Here is a 25,021-nt window from a genome sequence, read left to right on the forward strand (position 1 = left end):
ACAATAAAGGGTTTTAAAAGTGACACTGTTCTCACAGGAAGAACAGAATAACTTTTCCACCCTTTGAGAAAGTTTGCCATGTAATTCCTGATTAAACCCACAAACTTTCAGTTGCCTAGATATCCGTTCCTAGGTTATGATAAAAAAAATTAATATGTTGGTGTGAAATCTTCTGTTCTTTTAGTATTTCTTCAATGATAAAACTGTCCCTTGCTTTTAGAAGATATGCAAACAGCAAATACAAAACCACTCAAGTACTGGATAATCTACAGGAAATCCTGAGTTTTCCTTTTGGTCTACTAAATTTGAATATAAGCCACAGATATGGAAAGAGTAGCCTTTCAAAACCCTGCGTATCTGGGCTGGTTTAGTCTCCGCTGTAAACAACACACAATTGCACAGGCTTTACAATTTGCTATTTATTCTCTTGTGGAATGCTAGGTTCAGTATTACAGCATGGTTGTCAAGGCTACTCAAGTGTGACAAACTTCATATCCAAGTGCTGTAGAATTTTAATTATTTTAAACAAAACCCTTGTTATTGTACAATTGAGGTCTGATGGTTTTAAGTTGATGCCTAGGTACAGGACCAGACACAAACCTTGAAGATGTTATTACCTGTACATATATATACAAATATAATCCACACATGTTGCATACATAGGCATGTATTAACTTATGTGGGAAATTTATAAAATTATATACATACACATACATGCATATCTGTACACAGCTACCCACCCTCACCGCTGAGCTGTTCTTGCACTAGTTCAATAGCTCCGTGCTCAATTATTATTGCTGTCTGGTATAACTACATGATTTTAGTGCCCAAACCAGACACACTGGGTGCGGGATGGACACTGTGCATATAGATATGCATATCCTTGTGTGCTGTGTATGAAGAGCAGTTCCTCCCTGTCCGCCAGCCATGCTCTGCTACAGTAAATCGCCTCACCACAGGGCTTGGAATTGTAAGCAGTGTAAAATTTTTTTTTTTTTTTTTTTTTTTTTTTTTTTTTTTGGTTTTTCGAGACAGGGTTTCTCTGTGGTTTTGGAGCCTGTCCTGGAACTAGCTCTTGTAGACCAGGCTGGTCTCGAACTCACAGAGATCCGCCTGCCTCTGCCTCCCAAGTGCTGGGATTAAAGGCGTGCGCCACCACCGCCCGGCCCAAGCAGTGTAAAATTTATGTCTGGAAAACTGTGTTCATAGTTACAAAATATATATATACTTTATATATATATATATGTGATCGAAACCTACCGAGTACATCTATCCTTTGAATTTGGCTATATCCTAGCCATTAGATAAATTAAACAAAACCCACCCTCTAATAGGATGTTATTATAGCCTTAAATATACCAGTACCTGCATTTAGAATAGTTATTATACTTTAAAAGTGAACAAAATGATGTTAATAAAGATTTGAAAAACACTATATGCATCTGCATTAAATATACAAAGGTTGCCACAGGGCCTGGTTCAATTCATTGTTTAACATTTTCATGTTCTAGGGGTGACTAATATTAAAGTCATTCTGAAATTCTGAATTCTAGGGGTGACTAATATTAAAGTCATTCTGAAATTCTGAAAAGTATGGCTCATTAAGGCTTTTATACAAAAGAAGCCCTATTTGTAATCAATTATAAAAACAAGTACTATTTTAAAGAAACAAATGCACGCGGACACCACGGCCCTGGTGACCTCGTGGACAAAGTGACTGTAGAGGAGGCTGCCCCGACAGGAGCACCTCCAGGTAGCACACGGAAACCTGGCGCTTCCTCCCTCTGCAGCTATTCAGCATGTAAAATTTAAACCTTTTCACATTAACATTTAAATTTAATACAGTGCAAATATTTGAGAATAACTTGTTCCCCGGTGAAACAAGAGCCAGCACTATGCTGAATATTCTTCAGATCTATTTATACATTCAGTTAAAGTTCACCACAGACTTAGGAATTGCTGAATATCAGCAGAATGTAACTGAACTAGCAGCAGTTGTGTGCAGCGTGCAGCAGTTACTCGAGAGAGCGCATGAAAGTCTCCAGGTTGTACTCGGAATCATACTGCTCGGCATCCCAGAGGTCACTCAGGTTCTCAAGGACTGATTTCATGCTCGCTTTCCCAGAAGTAGAGCCGTCAGCCTTTTCTGCTTTGCCATCCTAATGAAACATTTACAGATAAAAATAAAAATGAGTTTTTGTTTATTTGAGACTGGGTCTCGTTATACAGTCCTGGCTGTCCTGGAACTTACTATATAGACCAGGCTGGCCTTGAGCTCAGAGCTCCCCCTGCCTTTACCTCCTGAGTGCAGGATTAAAAGTATGTGCCACTAATGCCTGGCTTAAAATGAGGTTATTAACTTCAGAAATTATCTTTTCTAAAAAAAGAGAGAGCCGAGCGGTGGTGGCGCACGCCTTTAATCCCAGCACTCGGGAGGCAGAGGCAGGCGGATCTCTGTGAGTTCGAGGCCAGCCCGATCTACAAGAGCTAGTTCCAGGACAGGAACCAAAGCTACAGAGAAACACTGTCTCAAAAACAAACAAACAACAACAAAACCTCAACCAGAGAGACAGACAGACAAAAAAGAAAATAAACTGGGTGGTGGTGGCAGCATGTGCCTTTAATCCCAGCACTTTTAGAGGCAGATGCAGGTGGATGTCTGTGAGTTCAAAGCTAACCTGGTCCACAGAGTGAGTGTCAGGAAAGTCAGGGTTATGCAGAGAAATCCTGTCTCAAAATAAAATTTAAGAAGAGACAGAAGATGTCAAAGGCTGTAGCTCAGAGGTAGAATGGGTGCCTACTGTGCACCAGACCCTGACTTCACTCTCCAGCCATAGAAAAAGACCAGAGAGGCTCAGGGGATCCACACTCCAAGCTCTGTTTGTGTCGAACCCCATCCAGCACAGCACAGTGGGGCACACCTGTAATCCCAGCACTCAGGACAATCGGGAGATCAATGTCATCCACGGCTAGTCTGAGATACATAAGACCTTGTCTCATGAACCCATCAATAAAATGAGGAGGGAGGGGGGAGGGGGGTGGGAGGGAGGGGGGGAGCACAGCACAGCACACCTGTAATCCCAGCACTCAGGACAATCGGGAGATCAATGTCATCCACGGCTAGTCTGAGATACATAAGACCTTGTCTCATGAACCCATCAATAAAATGAGGGAGGGAGGGGGGTAGGGAGGGTCTTGCTGTTTGGCCCAGGCTGTCTCAGCTTCCAGAGTGAGTGCTGGGATTACAGGCCTCAGCCACCATGCTCTGCTGCGGCACATCTTTATGTTGTTATCTAATATATTAATAGTTTAATCCCCACAATAGTAACGTTACTATCTATTGACAGTCTGCTCTCAATGCCTGTATTGTTCTTTGTGTGTGATATAATTTCACTTTATCTTAACACCATGTAATAGGTGTAGCTGCTCCGAAGTTAATTTGCCTAAAGTTGCCAATTAGTAGGATATGGCCCAGAAACACACACCCCCTGAGTTCCACAGACTCCAGAGATTACAAGAGCCCTGAGAAGGAAAACACAAAGGAAGAAACCTTGAGACAAGATATTGGCGACAATACAAAGACCGAGACTTCAGACATCTAGTGTGGAGAAATTTATGTGGCCCAAAGTTATCTACTGGCTCACAAAATGGCTCAGTAGCCAGAGGTACTGCCACCAAGCCTGACAGTCTGAGTCATGTCCCCAGAAGGCAGGCGGTGGAAGGAGAGTCAACTCCAGGAAGCTGCTCTGACCAAGTGTGCTGTGTATGTGTGACAACTGCCCCACTTACACAGAAGTAAATGTACTTAAAAAAAAAAAGTGTTAGAGCCTGGAGAGCTGGCACTAGTTAAGAGTTATAAAGCAGCCGGGCGGTGGTGGCGCACGCCTTTAATCCAGCACTCGGGAGGCAGAGGCAGGCAGATCTCTGTGAGTTTGAGGCCAACCTGGTCTACAGAGTTAGTTCCAGGACAGCTAAGACTATTACACAGAGAAACCCTGTCTCAAAACACAACAACAACAAAAGGCGTAATGCTCTTGTGGAGGGCTCAGGTGTCTACAAGGAACATTGTAACTCCAGTTCCAGAGGGTCAATGCCCTCTTCAGGCCTCCAAAGGCCCTGTGCACATATACACAAACACTGTCTTGAAGCGAACACATTACTGTTCTCAGTGCTTTACTCCCAACCTCAGAAGGCTGCCGCACAGCACCTGGCGAGCTTCAGAGCGCTTGCACCTCACAGACAACCACCAGGACTGAGCAAGCTAAGTGAGCTCCTTACCTTATCCAGAGTAAACAAGTCAAGAAGCTGATCCGTCCCCATGCTCTGTAAACTAGAATTCTCTTGGCTAATAACGGTATTTGCTATGTTCATCTTGAATTTCTGCAAGCCCATGATCTTCTCTTCTAGTGTTCCTCTGGTTATCAGCCGATACACATTAACCACACGTTTCTGAATAAGAAAAACAATTAACTGTAATGAAAACTGATAAACCCAGGCTTGTCAGGCCAGCCCTTTTTATCAGACTAACTGCGACTGGGGTCTTGTCTGGTCCCACGACCTAAAACTGTTTTCAGGATGACAGTGACCCAGGCTTTCTCAGCTCAGAAAGTGGTAGTGGAAATGGTACCACAGAAGACGAGGATGACACGGCCAAAGTCACAGCACTTCGTAACACCCTAGAAAGAATTTGAATCCAGTCTTCCTAGTATCTGCCTAGCTTTTAGTGGAGTGTTGGGTGACTTACCTGCCCAATGCGATGGGCCCGGTCCATGGCCTGTAGATCTCGCATAGGGTTCCAGTCGTGTTCCACAAACACCACAGTGTCAGCACCAGTCAGGTTAAGCCCTAGGCCACCAACATGAGTTGTAAGTAAAAGAACATCAATGGATGGGTCATTGTTAAACCTACAAACGTAAGTAACAAAAAGTAGAGTTAGTACAGTTCTCACTCAGGATCCTTTAATAAAACTACTCTTGTAGAAACCTTCTGTCTTAGTTACGGCTTCTACTGCTATGATAAAACACATGATCAAAAGCAACTTGGGGAGAAGGGTTTTACTCCATCTCATACCTCTCAGATAGCAGCGCATTACCCAAACAAGTCAGCGCAGGAACTCAAGGCCATGGAGGAGTTCTGCTCACCACTACTGGGCTTTCTCAGCCTTCCTTTCTTACAGCAGCCAGGACTAACAGCCCACAGCAAGCTGGTCACTCGCATATCAATGAAGAAAATGAACTACAGGCTAGCCCAGGGCCAATCTGGTAGGGGCATTTTCTCAGAGGAGGTTTCTTTTTCCAAATGACCCAGCTTGTGTCTCAAGTTGATATAAACCAGCCAGCACAGCCATGGTATAGATAGTAGTTTTCCACCAAGACAACAATAGCCTTCAAATATACTATAATGCTTAAACTCACTGTTAGTGTGATGAGATTTGTAGTCTATAGCTTTGTCTGTGAGTTTCTAGGTTAGGTTAATAGAGGTGGGAATAACAGCCCAAAATGTGGGTGGTCCATCCCACAGGGAGGCTCACTGGACTAAAGGAAAAGGGAAAATCAGGCAGATGATCCTGCACTCATCGTTCTCTGCTTCTTGATTACAGATGCAATGTGACCAACTACCTCAAAGCTCCTGCCCCGACTTCTCCAACATCAACTGTATTCTTGAACTATTACATATTTTAATATAACAACATATATATATATGCACACATATATGTATGCATGAATGCCAATCTATAGTAGAAAGAATTCATTCTAAAGCTTATCAGAAATTTCATAAACAGAATAAGGCTAAAAAGGTTGTACTTTATATCAGATACAGAGCAGGTTATAAAATTGTAGATGTTTGAACTAAAAACCCCGACTATGGACTTTAAAGTGTGGAGGCAGATGAGTGGAGCACTCTGCATCGTCCAGGGAGGTAGAGCCACCATCCAGGACAGCTGTACTCTACAAGATATTCATAGGGACATCTAGTAGTCTCTAGGAAAAAGGACAATTATTACTAACAATAAAAGTAGCAGCCACATTTCTGGGTAAGATGGCAAATTAGAAGCTCCTTCAGTGTGACCCACTGTGAAGAAACAAATAATAAATAATAACCTTCGTTGGGTGGTGGCAGCACATGCCTTTAATCCCAGCACAGGGATTAAAGCAGAGGCAGAGACAGGGGGATCTGAGTTCAAGGCCAGTTCTGGTCTACAATGCAAGCTCCAGGACAGGCTCCCAAACTACAGAGAAACCCTGAGTCAAAAAACCAATAAATAAGTAAAGTAAACAACAAAGAGACAATCATCCTCTCCTACAAAACGTAGTAACTGAAAACAAAGGGACTAAATAAGCCAGGTGAGCGCTTAGCACAGGAGCACGCTGGGTGGGGCCGCCTCATGCCCTGTGCTTGGGCTGAGGTGAGCAGGACCTTTGCGGGGCGGCTCCAACAACAGCCAGGAGGAAGCTGAAGCTGAGAGTCTCTAAGCCTCTGCATGAAATGAGGACACTCTCACATCACCTGATGAGAAAAGAACTGGCCAGATCTGAAACTGGGTAGAGACTATAGAAGCAGATGCTGACGGAGGCAGCCAGGACCCTTGCCAAAAGGATAAATAGCAAAGTCACGGGCACTTTCTGTACCTTGGACTTATCTCCAGAACATATGGAACATAATGGGGAAATTTCCACACTCCATGCTGGGGGCTGGGGAAAGACCAAGGAAGAGGCGGCTAACAGCAACTGGCCATTAAGCAAAACGCAACCCAAAAACTCACTTGTTCTGAATCCTCACAGACACTCAGACACACAATTCTGACTTAAAATGGAGCCACCAACGGCACCTCCCCTATCATCATCTGCTACAAAGAACAGGGAGAAGAGGAATTCAAAACCCTTCTAATAAGGAAGAAAGAATGTTGACTGATACGTTCTCCCACTCCCATCCCTCCTTCTAACCAGGTTTCTCCTGTATCCCAGGCTGGTCTCAAAGACTGCCTGGAACTCCTGACTCACGTTCCAAGTACAGGAACTTTAGGCATGCCTGATTTGATTTTGCTACATATTTTAAAATCTAGTTTACCTGGCCCAACAAACCTAAACTTTACGTAAATATCTCTAAATGTTCTTTCTTTTGTTTGATTGCTCAGTTAGGTCTTATGTTCACACTGCATGTCTCTTCACACCCTCTCTGTGCATCCATTTTCCTCAGTGCTCCCTTTCATTCCTTCCTTATACCCCTCTGTTCCCTCTAAACTGTCTGTTTTCATGTGTGAGTGTTTGGCCTGCATGCATGCTTAATACACCAGGAAGCCAGAAGACAGTACTGGATTCCCCTGGAACTGGAATTGTGAGCAGTTGTGAGCCACCATGTGGGTGCCTGGAATAGAACCTGAGTCTTCTAAAAGAGCAGGAAGGGCTCTTAACCACTTGACTACTCCCTCCTCCTTCTACTTCTTTACTAACCTAGTATGCTCCGTAGATCCTAATATTCCAAACCCCCTTCTATCTACCTTTCCCTGATTTTCCCCAGCTGATCAATACTAGCCCCTATGACAAGGTAGCCTACTTCCCTTTCAAATGTTAGCAACTAAACATCACTGTACTACTGTTCTTTGTTATGCCAACAGTTTCCTAAGTTAAAAACGATGACTTTTTAAATGACTAGCAAGTAGCCATGGCTGCTTCTGCAGTTAATACTCTCAGCTCCACGTAAGCCAGTCCAAGCGGAACATTGCAATACTTGAGCAGAAAGAACACATGGTGGAGGTGGGGGTGGGGGGACCAACCGATGAAAAAACCCTAGATGTGCAAGCCCTAACCAAAGAAAATCAAGAATAATGAAAAAATTCAAGATACCAATGAGAACGAATCAGATGAAATCCAAGACTTAGCTGGGTGGTGGTGGCTCACACCTTTAGTCCCAGCACTTGGGAGGCAGAGGCAGGAGAATCTCTGTGAGTTCATTTCCAACCTGGTCTACAGAGCAAATTCTAGGACAGGATCCAAAGCTACATAGAGAAACCCTGTCTTGAAAAATAATAAATAAATAATGAATCAGGCTAAAAATACAATTCCTGTTTTAGAATGTTAGTTATTTCTTCTCTTGGATGTTTTACTCAGTGGCATAGCCCATGATCTGTTCTAGGAAAGTTTCCCTTGTTTTTGTTTTGGTTTTTTTTAAATAATTTATTTAACTTTATTTTATGTTCACTGGTGTGAGGGCTACAGACAGTAGTGAATAGCCATGTGGATGCTGGGAATCGAACCCAGGTCCTCTGGAACAGCAGCCAGTGCTCTTAACTTCTGAGCCATCTCTCCAGCCCATAAAGTTTCCCTTCTAAAACAAAAAGAAATCAAAAAGACTCAAGGGAAAAAAAATTAATAATGTTTAATTGATGTGGGATTCTCCCCCCCTGTATGTTATGAATGTGTTTTGTGAATGAATAAAGCTGCTTCAGTCCTATAGCAGTGCAGAATAGAGCTAAGTGGGAAAACTAAGTTGAATGCTGGGAGAAAAGAAGGCAGAGTCAAGAGAGAGGCCCTGTAGCCACCAGAGAACCCGCACGCCAGTACTGGTAAACCAAGAGCCTCGTGGTAAATAAAAATAATAGAAATGGGTTAATTTAGGATATAAGAGCTAGCTAGCAATACGTCTAAGTGATTGGCCAAGCAGTGGTTTAATTAATACAGTTTCTGTGTGATTTTTTTGGGTCTGGGTGGTCGGGAAACGAATGAGCGGCCTCCAACTATATTTAAAGAGATTAAAAAGGATACAAATGAACTTCTAAATATATTAAAAAAGGAAACTATTGAAATGAGGAAGCCAATATAGGATATGAAGCAGGAATTTATTAAGAAAATAGAAACACTAAAGAAGTGGGTTGTAGTAGGAGCGGCGGGGCTGCGTCCTGCGTCCCGCCACCCGGCTAGCTTTACCTGAAATAATTACACGGAAACTGTATTCTTTTAAACACTGCTTGGCCCATTACCTCTTATTGGCTAGCTCTTACATATTGATCTAACCCATTTCTAATATCCTGTGTAGCACCACAAGGTGGTGGCTTACCAGAAGGATCTTTTTTTTTTTTTAAATATTTATTTATTTATTATGTATACAATATTCTGTCTGTGTGTATGCCTGCAGGCCAGAGAAGGCACCAGACCCCATTACAGATGGTTGTGAGCCACCATGTGGTTGCTGGGAATTGAACTCAGGACCTTTGGAAGAGCAGGCAATGCTCTTAACCTCTGAGCCATCTCTCCAGCCCCCAGAAGGATCTTAACCTGCGTCTGTGTCAGGTGGGAGAAGCCTGACTCGGCTTCTTTCTCCCAGCATTCTGTTCAGTCTACTCTGCCTACCTAATTTTCTGTCCTATTAAAGAGCCAAGGCAGTCTCTTTATTTAACCAATGAAATTAACACAAAACAGAAGACTCTCCCCCATCAATGGGTTCAAAGGATTGAAATTAGGTCACCAGGTTTGTAAAGCTGAGCCATCTCATCAGCCCCAAATTGAATATTCAGAAATGAAAAGATAAGTCAAATGAAAAACTCAGTAAAAGGCCTCATAGAACAAAGGAAGCTAAAGTCATAATATCAAGGACAGGAGAAGAAAAATCCAGACCCCGAGAAAGATAATCAGGGTGTAAACGGAACATGAGGTCTACGAACACCACTAAAGACCAGATTTACTACAGCATCAAGTTAATACTCTCTGGAAAATCATGGTGGAAAGCTCCCCAAATCTAGGAAAAGAAATGAACACCCAGATCCAGGAGGCAGTTAGAATGCCAAACAAGAAGGAAAGCATCAAAACTGCAAGGAAGAAACACCACAGTACACAGGCACTCATTCCATAAACAAGCACTACTGAAGGAAGACAGGTCAGCCTCCACACAGCAACAGTGAGCGACGTTAATACCAACTATCACCAACAGCCAGCCAACACAGGAGGAAAAACAGACACATGTGAACAAGAAATAAGAGGGGCACTCGGGAGACAGAGGCAGGCGGATCTCTGTGAGTTCGAGGCCAGCCTGGTCTACAAAGGGAGTTCCAGGACAGGCTCCAAAGCTACAGAGAAACCCTGTCTCGAAAAACCAAAAAAAAAAAAAAAAAAGAAAAAAGAAATAAGAGAGGAAACTGTAAATGTCTGGAGTCCAATGACAACAGGAACCTGAGGCACAATGAGAGCAGTGCTGAGAGGGAAGAGCGTGGAGTGAACTCCAGAGCAAGCGAGACGGCTCAGCAAGCACAGGCATGGCAGAAGGACAGACTGACTCCAGAAGTTGTCCTCTCACCTCCAAGGTTAAAACAGAAAACTAAAACAACAACAAAAATCAATGAGAAAAGATGGTTCTCTGAAGAGGTACAAGGTCAACAGTCAAGCTATCAAAACATTGAAATTAACCAAATCAGAGCTTAAAAAGACATGGATAACAACAAAATTTAGATTAGGATACACCTTAAAATCTATATTCTAAGCCGGGCGGTGGTGGCGCACGCCTTTAATCCCAGCACTTGGGAGGCAGAGGCAGGTGGATCTCTGTGAGTTCGAGACCAGCCTGGTCTACAAGAGCTAGTTCCAGGACAGGTTCCAAAGCCACAGAGAAACCTTGTCTCGAAAAACAAAAAAAACAACAACAAAAAAAATCTATATTCTAATAATTTGAGAAATTAAAAGAAATGATGTTTCTAGACAAACCCACTGAAATCAACTAAGTGGCTATAAACAACATAAATATATAAGTAATAAAAAATATTCCAACTAAAAAAGCTGAACTCTACTAGACAGTCAAATAAGAACCAATTGCCAACAGTCATCAAGCTAATTTAAAACAGAAAGCAAATAATTGCTACCCAACATGTTTTTTTCTGTTTGTTTACTTTTTTTTTTTTTTTTTTGGTTTTTCGAGACAGGGTTTCTCTGTGGTTTTGGAGCCTGTCCTGGAACTAGCTCTTGTAGACCAGGCTGGTCTCAAACTCACAGAGATCCGCCTGCCTCTGCCTCCCGAGTGCTGGGATTAAAGGCGTGCGCCACCACCGCCCGGCTGTTTGTTTACTTTTTGAGACAGGGTTTCTCCATGCAACAGCCCTATGTGTCCTTGAACTCACAGAGATCCGCCTGCCTCTGCCTCCCAAAAAGTACTGGGATTAAAGGTGTGTACCACAGCCCAGTACTGCCAGCCTTTTATAAAGCCAGTATTCTTCTGATATCAAAAGTTAATAATCAAAAACAGAAAATTATACTCTCCATGATGAACTTAAGATGCAAAAATTCCCAACTAAATACTTGCAATTCAAATTTAAAACACATCAAAAAGATGGCTTCATTCCAGGGGTTGGCTTAACATATGTAAAACAATGGATGTAGTTTATCACATAAACAGACTCAAGGATAGAAATCACATAATTATACCAATAGATGAAGAGGGACTCAAAAAAAAAAAATCCTCAATTCCTTCATGACAAAACCCAGAAGAAATTAGGAATAAAAGGAACACATCTCAACGTAACAAAGGCTGTATATGACAGGCATTATACTAAATGGGAGAAAACAGAGAGCATTTCTTCTAAAACCTAGAATAAGAAAAGGGTCCAAATTCTCTCTAATCAACACTGAAAAAGCAGTGAGACAAGAGGGAAAAGGAGGATGCAAATAGGAAAAAAGTCAGGCAAGGTTTTTGGCTTAGTAGTTAAAGTGTTTGTTGTGGACCTGAATTCAAATCTTCAGCACCCACATAAAAGATAGGCACGTCAACAACAAATTAGTCCTGGCAGCTGGCCAGCTGATCTAGCCTCAACAGTGAGTTGCAGGTTCAGTGAGACTGTCTCTCAGAGTAAAATAAAAAAGACAATTCCAACAACAACTTATAGCTTCCACAATGTTCCTACAGCAACAAGCACATGCACACGTGTGTGTATTCACACACACAGAGTGGGAGGGGAAGAGAGGGAGAGGGAAAGAGAGAGAGTTCTAAAGATTCCATCAGAAAACCCAGATCAAGTAAACTTTTAGCAAAGTACCAATTCAAAATCTACCATTCAAATTAGTATCTTTCCTATATACCAGCAATAAACATGCTGAGAAATAAATAGAAAAGGTCTTAGAAGAAACCTAACCTAAGAAATGAAAGATTTCTACAAAGAAAATTTTTTGTTTATGAAGACAGTGTCTCTCTATGTAGTTGTCTGTCTGTCCTAGAACTTGATACATAGACCAGGCTGTCCTTGAACTCAGAGATATATTTGCTTCTTCCCCCCAGGTACTAGGATTAAAAATTTGTGCCACCATGCCAAGCCAACAATGAAAAATTTTAAAAACTGAGAAAAAGAAATTGAAAAAAGACACTTGAAGATGAAAGACCTCTATGCCCAGTTTAGAATACTGTGAGAAGGGCTGTACTACCAAAAGCAATCTACAGATTCAAGGCAAACCTCATCCAACCTCTGACAACTGTGCTGGAGTATATAGATGGCACTAATAGGATTAATAAATAATGACACAAAGTCGGGACGGAATGGAACAGGAGAGTAGATCTGGAAGGACGTGGGGAAAGGGTGAATATGATAAAAATAAAATTATGAAATTCTCAAAGAATTAATAAAATATTTCAACAAGCTGGGCATGGTAGCACATATCTATAATCCCAGCACTCAGAAGGCAGAGACAGGTGGATCTCTGAGTTTGAAGCCAGTCTGGTTTACAGGGTGAGTTCTATGAGAGCCAGGACTACAAAGTAAACCCTGTCTCAAACATCAAAACAAATTGATTTCAACAACTCTTCACAAAAAAGAAAAAAAGAAAATCCTATTCATATTGAGTACAGAAGACCTTGGATAAGCCAGTGCCATCCTGAGCGAAACAAGAACAATGAGAGGTGTCATCATAGCCGATTTCAATTACATCTCCACAGTAAAAGCTATTTCAAGGGCACAGACACCACAAATAATGCAATAAAACAAAGGCTCTAGATGCAAACTCATGTAGCCACAGCAACCATAATGTCAACAAAATGCCAAAATACACTTGAATAAAGACAGTTCTTTTTCAACTGACAGAACTGTAAAAACAAATCTCCACAGCTAGATCCCTATCACCCTGTACAAGAATCAATTCTAAGAGATCAGAAACTATAAGAACTGAAATTTTCCAACTGTAAGAAGCAAAAATAGGCAAACTACTTAGGATATAGTCATAGTCAAGGAATTCCTAAATATGGATTCCAATCATAAAGTAAAACCAAGAACTGGCAAATAGGATCACACGTAATTAAAAATCTACAGCAAGGAAACACAATCAAATGAAGACAGCTTACAGAATGGGGAAAAAGTCTTTGGTCAGTCCAATATGGACAAGTTCAACAGAACCACCAAATACGGGCTGCCCGTGCATGCTTCAGCATTGCCAGGGCATAAATAACATTCATTTCATTTCATTCATCTTTATAGAAGATTAATATGTACAATATACAATGAACACAAACTAAATACCAAGAAATCAAACAACCCAATCAATAAATGGGCTAATGAAATGAACACACAATTCTTGAAGATACCAACAGAATGGGTCATTAAATATATGGAACAAAACAAGATAGACATGTAACATCACTAGCTGTCAAGGAAATCAAAATTAAAACTACATGGATTCTCAGAACAGTCAGTCATTAAGACAAATAACAAGAGGCTGGGGTGATGGCTCAGTGGATAAAGCACACACACAAGAGCACAGAGTTCAGATCCCTAGAGCCTACATAAATGCCACATTGACATGCAGAATGCCTTTAATTCCAGTCTTGGAAGGTTGAGATGGAGTCCCTGGAGTAATTCGGCTACCAAGACTAGTCTTACTGATGAGCTCTGGATTTGACAAGACCCTGTCTAAAATACAACAGAAGAGCATTTGAGGTTTGGGACTGAATCCCAAATAGGAATCTGGTTTGTCAGAATCTTGACTCCAAGGATGTATTTTAGGCAGAGTTTGTAGAACACACATTTTGTTTTGAGCAGAGAAACAATAACTAGGACAGGGATCTCAGCAAAGCTATCTGTTTGCTTGCTTCCACCCTAAACCCTAAAAACCGGGAAGAAAAAAACTCATTATCTCAGATCTCCACTCTGCTCTTCCAGGTGCTTCCTGGTGTGATCACTTGCGTCATCACAGTCCTTCCGTAGTTCTGTATCCACAGGACATTTATTTGGACTGGGTTACCCAGTAACAGACATGCAGGTATTACCCAATGAAAAGATTTTTTTGAAGCAAACACCTACATAAGTAATAACAAATACACTAATCTTGTCTTCTATTAACAGCTGGGGAGCTACTTACCGGGAAACAATGGAATGCCTCTGTCCAGGAGGTATGCTGCCATCTAGTCTCAAATAAGTGACAGAGGGTAGGTGAGGCTTTAGCAGGTCATGCTCGACTATATCAAGCATGCTTTTTAGCTGACAGAAGATCAGTATTCTGTGTTGGGCCACCACAGACTCTGTGCCACTGTCTGAAGTGCTGCCGTTTCCCAAACCACAATCCAACAGCAACTGGGGGAAGAAAACATTTCACAGCTATTTGGAAGTAGACAACAAATATTTGCTACCACAACTACTTTCTCCTGCAACTATTTCTATGGGAAAAAAAGGCTAAACTTATTTGTCACCCATTTGCCCGTTAGAAGTTGGGCTAAAACTACCGAGCACTCAGCCTGTTTCCCCTATGGACTCCCACAACCACTAGACCTTTAGTAAATGTTCATTCAAGGCAGTGACAAAGATGTCCCACACAAAAGCTATAAAGTAACTTCTTTAAATGAAAAGGCAAATAATATAAAAAGGGGTCCTGTATGGTAACATATGCCTACTCAGAGAGGTAGGCAGATCTGTGAGTTTGAGGTCAGCCTGGTCGACAATAGTAAATTCCAGACCAGCCAAGGACTCCACAAAGCCAGTTAAAAACACACACTGTAGGATTCCATGTGCATAAAATAGTTAAAGAGGTCATCCTAGGAAAAGGTTAAGGATTGGAAAGGGAAGATGGGGACTGCTGGGTAGGCAGTGGTTTTGGGTTATAGAGAACTTGGGTGCTGGACGGCAGTGACTGCTGTATAACACTGTAATGTCAGAACCGCACAGTTAAAGTGACATGTGATGTTTTTTAAAGCTGTATAAAAAAAAACTAGCTATGCTTGAATTTTACTGTACTCTATTTAACTATATGTGAAAAAAAAATATTACAAAATGCCAGGCAGTGGTGGCACACGCCTTTAATCCCAACACTCTGGAAGCAGAGGCAGGCAGATCTCTTGTGAGTTCCAGGGGGGGTTAAAAAAAAATAGTAAGCCAAAATTTAAAATATAGTAAATGGTAAATATATCAATAATCTTTGGGAACAGCAAATTTTTCTACTATCATAATTTATTTATTTATTATTTTATTATAAATAGACATACCTGTTTCAAAGCGGAGAGTTTAGGGGCATGCTGAATATCATGAAGTGAAGAATTCTGAACAGCCAGTTTTTCAGTAGTGCTCTTGAATTCTGGATGCTGAGGGGTTAAGACCAATGCTGGATGGTTGCACAGTTTACGTAAATATTGTAATGCCTTTAAAAGATGAAAAACAACAACAACAACTTACGTAACTCCATCTTTTTCATACCACAATTGTTTTTATTTTTCTATCCTCTCTTTGCTATTCCATTTGTCTAGAAAATGCCCATTCAGTGCTCAGGAACCAGTTCAGAGCTGGGCAGGTCAGTTCAGCCCACAAACCATTTTGTCACACCACATGCATGAGGACCAGACTTCAGATCCCCAGAACCCACATTAAAACACAAACAAATAAGTAAACAAATAATTTTAACCTTTTTTCTTTTTTAAAAGTCCAGTGAGCATAGTAATTCAGTGTACAGGAGAAGGATACAGGGATGTCCTAGTCAGATAAGCCTACAGCAAACTTTGAGACTCAGGAACAGATTCTCAGAAAGGAGGGAGCAATCTAGAAAGATACCCAGCTGGGTGGTGGTAGCGGCACCCGCCCTGAATTCCAACACTTGGGAGGCAGAGGCAGGTGAATCTCTGAGATTTATGTATACAGTGTTCTGTCTGCATGTCCATATACCAGAAAAGGGCACCAGATCTCATTACAAATAGTTATGAGCCACCTTGTGGTTGCTGGAGATTAAACTCAGTTAAGAGCCAGTGCTCTTAACCTCGAGCCATCGCTTCAGTTCCCATTCTTCAAGTTTTAAAAGTAGTTTATAACCTCTACCTGGAATACATGACCTGTAGCTTTAAGCTTTGGTTTCTCAGTTTCTTCTGAAAGTGCAGCTGAGGACACAGTTTCATCCACATCACACTTGGCACGAGACTTAGCAAAATCTTCATAAAGTTGAACCTGTGAAATTATGCCCAGGGAAACAGTATACATTTTAAAAAGTATTCAGATATATAAATGAAGGCAAATTATGACACCTATATCTCATTATTAGTATTAGAGATCATGCACTCCCTCTGTTTAGGTTTCTTTAAATTTACAGAACATTTCTGTAAAAGATTAATGTGTTAAGTTTAGCTGCAAAGTATTAAATACACACATTCTCTAAATTTTTCCAACATTTAGGAAAATATATTAGCAATAAAAGGAAATCAGGCCGGGCGGTGGTGGTGGTGCACGCCTTTAATCCCAGCACTCAGGAGGCAGAGGCAGGCGGATCTGTGAGTTCGAGGTCAGCCTTGTCTTAACCACACTTAACTCTAATAGTGAGGCTAAGCAAGTTACTTCCTTTTTCTGAGTTTCTCTGTATTTGCAAAAACGAGGCTTATATTTATACTACTGCTATAAGGATGACACAGCACCATTCATAGACAGGCTCTGGTCATAATAAAGACTGGCTTATATGGCACTCTCTGTCCCTTTTTGCTTCTCATAGTTTCAGTTACCGGTGGTCTAAAAATACTAATTATAAACTACAAAAATAAACAATTTATATCATGAAATCATGTGCCGCTCTGTGTAATAAAACCCTATGCCATCCCATTCTGTCAGGGATATAAATCACCCTTTTGTAAGCACATCCATGTTCCATATGGCACCTGCTTATCAGTCATGTAGTCCCAATTCTAATAGGATCAACTGACATATACTCTATAATACCCGTGTTCAAGGAAGCCTTCTTCACTCAGCAACAGCACCAAAGTACAAGAGCAGTGAAGGTAGAAGTTAAGTGAAATATTTTAATGAGAAAGAGGTGGTGGGTTTACGTGGTGATTTGAGGAGAGATTCCAGGGGATTATTTCCTCACACTTGGAGGGGAGAAGAGCACTGGTCTCTATTTAAATCCTCAGAATTCAGATCACTATCCTTAGAGAAAATATACTTTTCCTTAGGAGGGAAATCCTCCAGTCTCCTCCACTAGAGTGAGGTGTGGTTCATGGAAACTCTACTGTTGGAGAATATTAAAGTGAGTTATATTTGTTTATGCTCTGCAACAACTGTTTAACAATGAAAAGATATGTTTAACTCTATGAAGCTGTGATTCTTTGCCTGTCTAAAACAGCTGATGGTCTAATAAACAGATAAATGGCCAACAGCACGGCAGGAAAAAGGACAGGTGGGGGTGGCAGGCAGAGAGAATAAATAGGAGAAATCCGGGAGAAGAGGAAGGAGCAAGGAGAAGACACACGGGCCATCCACCCAGCCAGCCATGGAGTAAGACTGACAGACACACAGAAGGAAAGGGAAAGCTCACAGGCAAAAGGTAGACAGGATAATTTAAGATAGAAAAGCTGGCTAGAGAGAAGCATTCATTAGTAAAAATAAGCCTCTGCATGTGTGAATTTTTGGGTGCTGGGCCCCCGTAAGAGTCAAAAAGAGCCAAAGAGTAAAGAGTAATAAAACAACCAACAACACTCTACAATTAACAGCAAGATTTAAAAAATGTAGCTAAAAAGTCATTAAATAAAACAAGAAGAGTTTAATTTTCTATAAGGCATCTGATAAAACTTAAGGCTGTTCTACAAATAACATTCTATCAACCACAACAATGAGCAGATTCCTAACCTGGAGAGGGCTAAGAGTACAGTAATAGTCTTGAATAATTTTGGGTGGAAGATCCTGCAAGACATCTTCTTTCATTCTTCTCAAAAGGAATGGCAGGACTTGGCGGTGCAGTGCATCCATTGCAAGAACACCTGTCAACGGTGAGAACACAGTTTTAAGTGTTCAGAGTAAATCATACAACCATGAGGACTTACTGTAACTCCTTCTTACCTGCTTCTTGTTCTCGACTGGAGCTTCGTGCATCCCTACTCGCCAATATAGGTTTACCATATCGAGCAGCAAACTGGCGTTCAGTACCCAAAAATCCAGGCATAAGGAAATCAAACAGTGACCACAACTCCAAAACATTGTTCTGAAAGAAATAACAATTATCTTTTCTTCAGTTTTGAAAATACCATATCCCATTACTTCTGGATCCTAATGTGCCTCCCCACTTTTTTCCTCTCCAGAAGCCTCATCCAGCCCAGGCTCTGGTTCAGCATGGACAGCTGCTCTCTAATATGGACAACCTTCTGATCCATAAAGCTCCGAAGAGCAGAAACCTATCTGACAGCTTCAAAGCCTAAACTATTAGAGTGGGAAAAAGGGGAAAAGTGTTAGCCCTTCAACTGGACAAAACCCCAAACCTTCTGATGTCTCAGTCAAGTACAAGTAGCATCCTGAAAACAAAAAACAAAACCCCTAAAAGTCAGTGGGCACAGTGGCGTACAACTTCAATCACAGATGGATCTCTGTGAGTTCAAGGTTAGCCTGGCTTTTAGAATGAGTTCCATGACAGCCAGGCTACACAGAGAAACCCTATCTTGAAAAACCAGTTAATAATAATAAAACCTAAAAGTATTCCCCCTCTTCCCTTTTTTATAACTTGTAAATACAGCTTTATTTCATTCACATGTTCTCTCTATTGCACTGCTGTGTGTTTTAACAAAACTATTCAGGAATGAAAATCTTCACATTCAGCATTACCTGCTACAAAATCAAGTGGTTCCAGACATAACCAGCATATGTTAATTTAATGACATTAATAATCCCAGGTATTTATTTTTGCTTCATTCTTCAATATTCTTTTGTTTCTGGACTGTGACCTCACAGGCTCCTTTGTAGCTCTCTGTATAAAGTATGTTTCATGATGGACACCTATCTGAAAGTCATTCCGGCCACAAGAAGCCAGTTCTTTCTAATCCAACTGGGGTTTTCAATTTCTTCTTTTATTATCAAGTTAAGATTCAAAGTTGCTTCTTTCTGAAAACTGCAAGCCTGCTACCTCTCCTAGGTTTGGCTCTTTGGCTGACTTCTAAGTGCTAGATTATATGGTTCATTGGCATCATCCTTAGGAATTTGGAAGACAGGGCTGCTTTTGATTCTCTGACACCCCAAATGTATGAACCCAATTTACAGTACCTTGACAATCAGAACTTTGCTTTCTCTAGAAGTTCTGAAAGCTCACAGTCCTTTAGTATCGTCCATCTGTCCCCCAGCAGCTGAACCTCACTCAAGGCCTCCCTGTCCCGCTGCTGCCAGAAGCTGTGCTAGTAGAGCAGCTGCCTCGCCCTCCTTTTATGTGCTTACAACACATACAAAACCAACTTTAGGCTACGGATTTAATCCAGAGGTTACACTTGCCTGAAATCTTTGAGGCCCCAGGTTTGATCCCCAAGACAACAAAATAATGCCACCAAAAGCCAAAATCCCTAGTAAGCTTAGGAAAAACTGTAAATGAACAGCTTGTCTCTGATGATGAAAATATGCAGTGCTTACAAACTAGCCACATTTTAACCCTCTGCACAGTGGCTCTCAACCTTCCAAATGCTGCAGCCCTTTAATACAGTTCATGTTGTGGTGACCCCCAATGATAAAATTATTTCATTGCTACTTCATAACTATAATTTTGTTTGTTATAAATTATAATATAAATATCTGATATGTAGGATGTCTCTTATGCAACCCTCAAAGGGGTCGAGACCTAGACCTACAGGTTGAAAACCACGACCTTAGGTAAGCAGTGACTGCAAAAAATAAATTCAAAGTAAGAATTGTAAAGCCAGCCGGGCGGTGGTGGCGCACGCCTTTAATCCCAGCACTTGGGAGGCAGAGGCAGGCGGATCTCTGTGAGTTCGAGACCAGCCTGGTCTACAAGAGCTAGTTCCAGGACAGGCTCCAAAACCACAGAGAAACCCTGTCTCGAAAAACCAAAAAAAAAAAAAAAAAAGAATTGTAAAGCCAAGCCGGGCGGTGGTGGCGCACGCCTTTAATCCCAGCACTTGGGAGGCAGAGGCAGGAGGATCTCTGTGAGTTCGAGACCAGCCTGGTCTACAAGAGCTAGTTCCAGGACAGGCTCTAAAACCACAGAGAAACCCTGTCTCGAAAAACCAAAAAAAAAAAAAAAAAAAAAAAAAAAAAGAATTGTAAAGCCAAGTGTGGTGGCACAACCCTTTGATCCCAGCACTCCTGAGGCAGAAGCAGAGAGATCTCTGAGTTTGAAGTCAGCCTGGTCTGCATAGGTAATTCCAGGACAGCCAAGGCTATGTAGAGAAACCCCAATGCAAAGAGACAAGAGACCACAACATCAGTTTTTAGAGCTAGAGAATATCCTTCTACCAACCGGAGAATGAGTAAGGTGCAAGGTGATCTTCCTACTAGAGATGGTCATCCACGTAAGATATGAACCTCTACTGTGGAGTGATTCATTTCTCAGTTGGTTCTAGATTTTTAGTGCTAAACCAGATTGCTGAGTAATACTACTGAATTAGAATCAAATCTGTTACATACATAAAATGTTATTTACATAGCCTAAAATTAGAGTTTAAGCATAATCTTTAATAAAAACTTGGCCAGTTTAAGAGGTAAGTAGATCTTTGATTTCAAGCCCACCTTGATCTATAAAGAGTGAGTTCTGGGCTAGTCACAGGTCTATAATGGCAGGGGGAAATAAGACACATTGTGAGGTAACTCAGTGGTAAAGCAAACTTGTTGCTCTTAAAGAGGACCGGACTCAGTTCCCAACACCTCCATGTACAACAATATCACAGAATGTGACATCCTCTTCTGGTCTCTGTGGGCTCCTTAGCATCAAGTACACAGCCAAACATTCACACACAACATTTAAAAGATTCATTATGAAAGGCCAAGTGTGGTCATGCACACTTGTAATCCCAATATTTAGGAAGCAGAGGCAGGAGGATTATAATGAATTTGAGACCAGCTTGGTCTTTCTTGTGGGCTGCAGACCAGTCAAGGATTACATAGTGAGATCCTGCCTTAAAAACAAGACAAAACCAAAACCAAAACCAACTCAAACTAAACCATACTTGCCCAGTTTAGCTACTACCATATGCCAAAAGAACCTTTATTTATTTATTTTTATTTTTTTTTTTGGTTTTTCGAGACAGGGTTTCTCTGTGGCTTTGGAGCCTGTCCTGGAACTAGCTCTTGTAGACCAGGCTGGTCTCGAACTCACAGAGATCCACCTGCCTCTGCCTCCCGAGTATAAACACAATTTAACTCCTGGAAACTTTTTATTATCTTTATAAACTAAAAGACTTCTTGATTTACTGCTAAATGCCAGGGCACCTGGAAAATTTGGTTTTGTTGTTGTTGTTTTTTGAGACAGGGTTTTTCTGTACCTTTGGAGCCTGTCCTGGAACTAGCTCTTATAGACCAAGCTGGCCTCAAACTCACAGAGATCCACTTGCCTCTGCCTCCTGAGTGCTGGAATTAAAGGCGTGCGCCACCACTGCCCAGTTTGTTTTTCTTTTAAATAGTTACCTGGATTGGTGTTCCGGAAAGAATAATCCTATAGTTAGCAGTCAGCTGTTTTACTGCTTTTGACAATTTGGTTTTTCCGTTTTTTATGACATGGCCTTCATCAAGAATACAGTAGTTAAATTTAATATTTCTAAGAAAAAATAAATAAAAGCTGTTATCTTTTCTTGTATATCAGGCATCATAGAAGCAATTTAGAAGCAGAATATTAGGCTCACAATTTCAATATCAAATTTTTATTTTTAAAATATTTATGAATTTTTTCTTATTTTCGAAATAGAAATGTTTCACAGAAATAGAGGATACATACAAAAATATATACAATTCTGTGGCGGGGAAGAGGCAGAAATTTATTTTATTAATTAAATTAATTAATTAATAAAAATAAAATAAAAAAATATATATACAATTCTGATGTTGGCTAGATGCATGAATTTTATAAGGTGTACTTACACACATAGCCACAATTCAAAGCAAAACAGTATATTCCAGCAACCTGGGAATCTCTTTAGTGCTTTCTCCCAACTAAGTTTTTAAATTTAAATTAGCATGCATTTACTGTACAAAGTGATGGTTTGGCTGACATTTTCGTATAAGTACACCAAGTATGCCGTTCATATTCAGCACCCACATGATCCTATCTTATCCTCCCTCCCTCTCACCTATCAACACTAAACTTTTCTAAAGCATATTTGAATTCTTACCTAAAAAAGTCTATGTCATTTCTCACAACATCATATGAAGCTACTATCAGATTATGCCTTTTTACTTGATGCTGCAACCTTTAAGAAAAATTAGAAAACAGAATTATTAATTTCTTACTACAATTTTATTTCATTTGTTTGGTTTTGTTTTGTTTAAGACAGGGTCTTTCTGTGTAGCTTTGGCTGTCCTGGAACTTGCTCTGTAGACTAGGCTGGCCTCTAAGTCACATACCTGCCTGCCTCTGCCTCCAGGGTGCTGGAATTAAAGGTTAAAGGCTAAAAGTGTGCACCACCAGCACCATCTTAATACAATTTTAATAGTGTAACTACAGCTACTGTTATAAAGTGCTTCAACCTGCCTAATGAGCATCTGTGTTTACTCTAGTTAATAGACCACATTCTTTATAGCACAGACCTGCCACCTGACTCAGAAAAACCATGAGTACCTAACTCAAAATATGACCAACACTTTGTCAGTATCTTCTTTTGGGACATATTGCTTTACCACTCAGGCTAAGTCAAGCTTATCAATCGTATGTCCCCATAATGAACAAAGAGATGAAGCAACAGAACCAGGTTGAACTATTTACAAGATTTTATCCTCTGAACATGATTCATAGCCAGTCTATCATGTTCAGTACTGACCTAGGAGGATGTGGGCTTGAGGCTGCCCAGGGCCATTTACCCACCAACTGCACAAAGAAGTTAAGGAAATATCAATTCAACAAAATTATGTTTGGAAAGGAAGAACAAGACAGAGTACTCTAGTTGTTTCTAGCTGGAGATCATTGTCAGAGGTAATTTAAATATCCAGGCTTGAAATTCCAGGGAGTAAACTGATATTCCCTGTTTATTAAAGCAACTGAATTCCTATCATTTACTAATTCATGAACACGAGGAGACACAACAGAGATCGCTCTAGCACAAACATTTGCAATGCTTATGTCCAAATCCTCACTCTGTCCACTTAAAAAACTTAAGGGATCTTGGACCCAGAACCTCTATTTTATAATTCATTATCTCAGACAAGTACACCTTAGAGCAGTGGTTCTCAACAGTTAAGACAGCTCCCCATGCTGTGGTGACCTCCAACCACAAAATTATTTTGTTGCTACTTCATAACTCTAATTTTGCTACTGTTATGAATCATAATATAAGTATCAGATATGTGACTCAAGGGGTTGCAACCCTCAGGTTGAGAACCAGTGCTTTAGAGGGTGATTGTGAGTACACAATTGTTGAGACAACAATGGTATATCTACAACAGCCACTGTGGACCAAAAGTAAAAAAATATTAAGTAGGAGAAAAGGAAACAGAGAAATATGTGGAGAATGGAGAAAAGAGCACGAGCAGAATGGACATGATTGCCACTAGGTTCTCCCGGGAATATTTAGAACCACACTGGGTGGGACATTGGCACAAGTCCTTCATTCCGGTGGGCTTCACTGATATCTTTGTAAAGTACCGCCTTCATTAAGCTGGGTTTCTATGGTTACAATCAGAGATAACTCCAGTTCACTTCTGACAAATATGCTACTTTTTCGTACAGCTCTTACCTTATCCTTTCGGTAGGAGGGCCAGTATAATGCAACGGATTGAGATACTCTCTGGAGCAAAATTTACCTACTTCATCTACCCAGTGACCTGTTAACGTGGGTGGGCAAACCACCAAGGAAGGAAGTGGCATACATTCTGCCAATTTCGATCTTGCATATTCCTGGGCCCTTTACAAAAGAAAACACTAATTAAGCAATTTGTTAACATTCATTAGAATTTAGAACCTTTATTTTGAAATAATATTTTAAATTACCTCTGACAATGATCTCCCGCTAGAATACAGATGGACTGTAATGTTTTTCCTAAGCCCATGTCATCACACAGAATTCCATGAAGCTTATATTTATTAAGAAAGGCTAACCAGTTCACACCATCCTAGAAGGTTAGGTAGAGAAAAATTATAAATTTAAAAAGACCGTAAGAATTTTTTCTTGTAAAACGTATTTGCATGGACCTATATCTTTCTATAAGCAAAAAAGAAATCAATATAGGACCTTCAACATTAAGACTTTAATAAATCAGATAGAAAAAGTGTTTCACACTTACAAGACGAAGAGTAAACTTACCTGCTGATACTTTCTCAGTTCAGCATTGATTGGAACTGGAATCTTGTAATTTTCTAACTTCTTCCCATCTAATAATTGCTCTAAAAAGTGTCGCTCTTTTGCTTTCAACTGGATTAATTCTTCTGACATGTTTGGAGGGTCTGGAATGCCTGCCTGAAATGATTTTTAAAATGTATTAAAATTAGGCTGGCGATGTGCTAAGTAGCTCATTTCTTGAAAGCTTTACTAGCGTGAAAAAGCCCTGAGTTCAACCATGGCACTGTGTGAAACTATATTGTATAATCATAACACTAAAGGTTTGAGGCAGAATTCAAGTTCATGCTCAGCTATGCACAGTCTGAGGGCAGCCTGAGCTACATAAGATCTGTCTCAAACAGAAATATTG

At 40.7% G+C, this 25,021-nt stretch overlaps 1 protein-coding gene across 2 annotated transcripts in view; it reads right to left on the reverse strand.

Annotated features, from left to right (window-relative positions):
- Positions 1–410: 410 nt before the first annotated feature.
- Btaf1 (B-TFIID TATA-box binding protein associated factor 1) overlaps positions 411–25,021 on the reverse strand; it is a 94,736-nt gene continuing 70,125 nt past the window's right edge. Inside the window, exons 26-38 of one of the 2 annotated variants that reach the window (XM_057777644.1) lie at positions 24,637–24,789; positions 24,324–24,445; positions 24,070–24,237; positions 22,513–22,590; positions 21,812–21,941; positions 18,257–18,398; positions 18,047–18,177; positions 16,256–16,381; positions 15,436–15,588; positions 14,319–14,530; positions 4,745–4,904; positions 4,279–4,449; positions 411–2,159 (exon numbers count right to left, since the gene is read on the reverse strand). In XM_057777644.1, the coding sequence (XP_057633627.1) occupies positions 2,016–2,159; positions 4,279–4,449; positions 4,745–4,904; positions 14,319–14,530; positions 15,436–15,588; positions 16,256–16,381; positions 18,047–18,177; positions 18,257–18,398; positions 21,812–21,941; positions 22,513–22,590; positions 24,070–24,237; positions 24,324–24,445; positions 24,637–24,789 (1,890 nt within the window). In that variant the 3' untranslated portion in view covers positions 411–2,015. Of the gene's footprint in view, positions 2,160–4,278; positions 4,450–4,744; positions 4,905–14,318; positions 14,531–15,435; positions 15,589–16,255; positions 16,382–18,046; positions 18,178–18,256; positions 18,399–21,811; positions 21,942–22,512; positions 22,591–24,069; positions 24,238–24,323; positions 24,446–24,636; positions 24,790–25,021 lie in introns of those variants that run through there. The other variant, XM_057777645.1, reaches the window with a different exon arrangement.

This window comes from Chionomys nivalis, chromosome 8 (genome assembly GCF_950005125.1).
Source record: "Chionomys nivalis chromosome 8, mChiNiv1.1, whole genome shotgun sequence".
NCBI lineage: Eukaryota > Metazoa > Chordata > Mammalia > Rodentia > Cricetidae > Chionomys > Chionomys nivalis.